The 5,000-nt window shown below is 31.7% G+C and overlaps 1 protein-coding gene across 22 annotated transcripts in view; it reads left to right on the forward strand.

Moving 5' to 3' along the window:
• The window catches only part of LOC137631142 (synapse-associated protein of 47 kDa-like), a 717,291-nt gene that overhangs the window by 342,832 nt on the left and 369,459 nt on the right, over positions 1-5,000 (forward strand). For 16 of the 22 annotated variants that reach the window (XM_068362822.1, XM_068362819.1, XM_068362838.1 and 13 more), the window contains one exon: positions 4,624-4,698. The exons of the other annotated variants lie outside the window; for them this stretch is intronic. In XM_068362822.1, coding sequence (XP_068218923.1) covers positions 4,624-4,698 — 75 coding nt within the window. The remainder of the gene's footprint in view (positions 1-4,623; positions 4,699-5,000) is intronic. 22 annotated transcript variants of the gene reach the window in all.

Below are 5,000 nucleotides of genomic sequence, written 5' to 3' on the forward strand. Positions count from 1 at the left end.
TGATGTTTCTTGAGGACAAAAGGATTAGCATTCCTTTCTCAAAAAATATATATAGAGAGAGGCGAAGTGTACGACTTCAGAAGTTGTACAAAAATTCCAAATGTTATTTGTCAATTATATAAGAAATTACTTTATTACCAGTCTTCCTACGAAGACTTTTTTTCTTTGCCAGGACATAGGAAATCTTTTACGCTTACTCTTATAAACTAAATATTTTGTTAGCCGTGAAAAAAATATCAATTTGTAAAGGCTTTTATATTTTAAACAAAATGTTTGCACTAGTTAGGAAAAGAGAGAGAGAGAGAGAGAGAAAAAAAAACGTGAGCTTGGAACTTTGAGAATTGTAAATTACCAGCATTTATTTTTCGAAATAAGTATCGGTTATAATTTCGAAATACATTTTTTGTTTCGTTGAAAGAGTATTATTAGCAGTAAAAAGCAACAACATAATTGGCCCTACCGCCTACTAACCTGTCTCTTCTTTACTAATCGATTCATAATGAAAGGATCAGATTATCTTTGTTTTCGACTTTCTGGTATTATCGCTTCATTATTTCATCATTCATTTATTTTTAAGGCTTTCTCTTTGTTTAAGAAATCCTGTCTCTTATTTCTGCAGAAGAAAATATAATAATTGATTCTCGTAAGTACGCGATTGAACCAATTGTTACTTTCTAAATTCTTACGTATTTCAAGGTTAGAAGAGGTTGGATAGCACATTTACTTAAAATATAACTGCGAAGTTCCCCCTCCCCAGTTTCACATGTGTACAGAACAGTCTTAAAGATCCCAGCTCTTGGTTATTTAGCCCATATTCATAAAGTATATTGCAATGCAATGTATCGTAACTCTTAGAATTGTTTAATTAAAATTTACTGAATAAGATGTCAAAACATTATCATTTCTATATGGAGATAACAATAGAATTACACCTATTTGAAAGGTTTACCCATTTTACGAGCCCCATCTGAGGGCACCACGCTCCATTTATGATTAGCATCAATATAATTACATTACTCTACACTAATTCACAGCCCTCAAATGGTGTTAGTGGTGGTCGTAGCACCTAGATGATCTCACACGATGGTTCCTACCATATTATCTCTCTCTCTCTCTCTCTCTCTCTCTCTCTCTCTCTCTCTCTCTCTCTCTCTCTCTCTCTCTCTCTCTCTCTCTCATACACGCATAGTATGGGTATAGTAGATGTCTTCTAATTCAGGACTTCCATTATTGGTTGCCACCGTTTCCATATTCTGTAGCCTTGTTATTAGAAGAGTAACCTCCCTCTCTCTCTCTCTCTCTCTCTCTCTCTCTCTCTCTCTCTCTCTCTCTCTCTCTCTCTCTCTCTCTCTCTCTCACATACACATACACACATAGTATGGATATAGTAGATGTCTTCTAATTCAGGACTTCCATTATTGGTTGCCACCGTTTCCATATTCTGTAGCCTTTTTATTAGAAGAGTAACACCCCCCCCTCTCTCTCTCTCTCTCTCTCTCTCTCTCTCTCTCTCTCTCTCTCTCTCTCTGATATGCAATTTAGAAATTTTCTCAGGGATTTGCTATCACTTTTTTCTCAGTAACCTCGTGTGCATCGAAAAGGAAATTGCCCACGCCGATTATTTTGTGAAATACTGGAATGTTCACGATGGTCCGGCTATCTTACGGACGTCATTGATAGAAATTTCAAGTTCTGTCCTTCTCAATATCGTCTGATAGATATGAGGAATAATTTTATTCCGTTGCAAAATATAGTCGTTGCAGTTATTTTTATACATATACTCCTATTTACAGAAGATGAAAAAGTCATAGGCTTTTGTGATGTATTCGTTCAAAATACAAAATTTTCATGGTAGGTATATTTAGTAGAGTCACTCTTTTTATTAAAAGCGAATGTGATAATGTTCTCTTTTTATTACAATCGTTAGTGTAACTATAGATGAGGGTATTTGTATTGCAAAAAGCTTCAAGTCGTAGATATAGATTAATTATTCAACTTTTTTTCAGAGGTTTTAGGAGTCTCACAGACCATAGATTTATTTAATTTGGCAGATTTCGAGTGATTTCCATAAGGTATGGAAAGATCCCCATTTGCAAAAGTTTCAGGTTTCTGGCGACCTTTTTGGAAACTGATAAAGTCGTCAATGACACCATTGATTATAAGAAACTCCTTTTTTTTTCTTTTTTTAATGCAAAAATGTCAGGGTCTTCAGGAAGGCTCTGGATTTATAAATTTCATAAATATAGTTATAGGTTATAATTCCGAAATTTTTACGAAAGTATGAGTAACTGATATATGCATAGGCCACAGGTTTTTATTTTTAACAAAAGTTTTAATGATAAATATTATTTATATATATATATATATATATATATATATATATGTATATGTATATATATATATATATATATATATATATATATATATGTATATGTGTATATATATATACATACTGTAAATGTATATATATATATATATATATATATATATATATATATATATATATATATATATATAAAATATGTGTGTTATATATCATCATCATCATCTACAACGCCTATTGACGCAAAGGGCCTCATATACTATATATATATATATATATATATATATATATATATATATATATATATATATTTTTATATATACATATATATATATATATATATATATATATATATATATATATATATATATATATATATATATATATATGTATATATTGCAGACGTTTTAAAGGTGTCAAATGACAATTCAATTATATGCTCATTTGTATTTTTAAATGAATAAGTTAGGAATAAGAGAACTTTTACCAATGAATTTTCAAGGATTCGGTGTTTTGCGTATATACATCAAAGTTGTGACAGGAAAAGCCTATTAATATGGAGAAAAAAAGGAGAAAATATGCTCTGTAAAGTATATGTTCGAAAACAAACCTGAAAGGTGTAAAAAGATAATAACATACAATTAAAAGGAATATAAAACCTTTGGTGGAAAAAAAATTATGTGAAAATGGTAAATAAGATTAAAGTAAAAACAAATATTTGTTCGGCATTAAAAATGTGGAAAAAAGAGAATTGCCTCTGTTAAAATATCAACTTCTCAAAACTAAAACGTCTTTGTCCTTTGGCTTTCGACTTCAGTTCGTTGGAGAAATTGCAGATACGTTCACTCCCCAATGAGATTCTGGTTTTCTAAAACTCAATCTGCCAATATGTTTTCCAGTCTGGACTTCATGGGCTGTGAAGTTCTTTGAGGAATTATCTTTTCGTAGGATACATTATGCAGATCTGTAAACTCTTTTGGGTTGGGATTGTTTATAGTGTGTAGCATAATTCAAAATAGTATCATCAGTGTTGTCTTTATTGTTACGTCTTTTGTTTCTTAAAATTTCACCCTTTCGTCAGAATTTTTGATTCCTGGTAAAATCATATCTGTTCAGGATAGAGCAAAAGATTATAAGTATGTAAATATCAATTTACAATCTTGTTTAATCCATCTGTATTAGATTATGTGAGATTTTTCCTTTGGTAGGTATTATTTAAATGCCATGCGTTGTAATGTATGGTCCGTGATTTAGTGGCCTTCGTTCTGCCTGGAAGAGATTTATCTTGGATTTCATTTTATATCACGTTCTGTTTATTATATTGAAATAACTTTACAAAGCGTTTGAAATGAACGTTAGTCCCATTACATATTCTTTTCCTACTCCTCTTCCTCTTCCTCTTCATCATCAACAACTAAAAACTAGAATGATATAGAATGTTTTAATATATGATTATTGCAGTATATCGCACCTTATATCGTGAGTGATATCCAACATACCTTGGAGCTTCCATTTATGTTTCTATTCGTTTGTTTAAGATTTTATGCATTTACTGTTAACCCTGGAAACGTTTTATATATTTGTCTTGTGTGTATGTTCTCTTAATTTCTGATTAGATCCTTTTTTTTTATTTCCCATAATTTTTGTTGGTTCTGTGTTTATGTCTTACGCCAATTATTTTGTTTACCACTTGTGTAAGTCCCTTCTGCTGGATTTAGATTTATTCCACTGTATTTTTTTATATAATCTCAGAGCTGCATGGTCGATTCTTGTTTTATTTATGCATTTTGTATGTTCCTCATAATCATGTATTTTATTCTTATTCCATATTTACTCTTACAATACCTTAAAGTTTATTACTTCCTTGTCTTGTTCCTAATTAGCCTATGTGTATTTATATCCAATTTTTTGTCTCATAATCTTATACATGTTTTCTTTGCTCAAAATGTGTTTATTTTTCTCCCCCTTTCACGTCCCCCATAAATCTTCCAATGCTTATATTTTTATCCCTCTTCCATGATCCCCATAATCTTCCAATACTTATATTTTTATCTCCCTTTCACGTTCCCCATAATCTTCCAATACTTATATTTTTATCCCTCTTCCATGGTCTCCATAATTTTCCAATACTTATATTTTTATTCCTCTTCCATGGTCTCCATAATCTTCCAATACTTATATTTTGATCTCCCTTTCACCTTCCCCGTAACCTTTCAATGCCTATATTTATCCTTTTATTGAGTATCATATGATTTCACGTGTGTTCCCTCTATATGTCCCTCAAAATCTGTTTGATACAGTGGTGGCAGATTATGGCCGTCAGTTGGAGGTTAGATTAAACCGTACGTGGGATGAACTGGACGGAGCGAGGAAAGGTAACACGGTGTCCATTACACAGTTATTGTGTGATTTAACCGAGGCTGTTCTCTCTGGGATGCAGTCCTAACGTATTGGCTTATTGCGGAGTTGTGTACTTAAGACCTGGGGCTCTGCAGTACTGGAATGTTTGCATATGGTTTGCATTGACTAGTTGTTTGTTCACATCTACTAACAATGAAGTGCATGCATGCAACAATTTGTTAATGGTTGTGTCATTTATGGCTAAGGCTTGAGATTTTAAATATCGTGTAAAAATACGGTTTTCACCGTAAAATTTTTATTATACTGAATAATAACC

This window comes from Palaemon carinicauda, chromosome 39 (assembly GCF_036898095.1).
Source record: "Palaemon carinicauda isolate YSFRI2023 chromosome 39, ASM3689809v2, whole genome shotgun sequence".
In the NCBI taxonomy this organism is placed as follows: domain Eukaryota; kingdom Metazoa; phylum Arthropoda; class Malacostraca; order Decapoda; family Palaemonidae; genus Palaemon; species Palaemon carinicauda.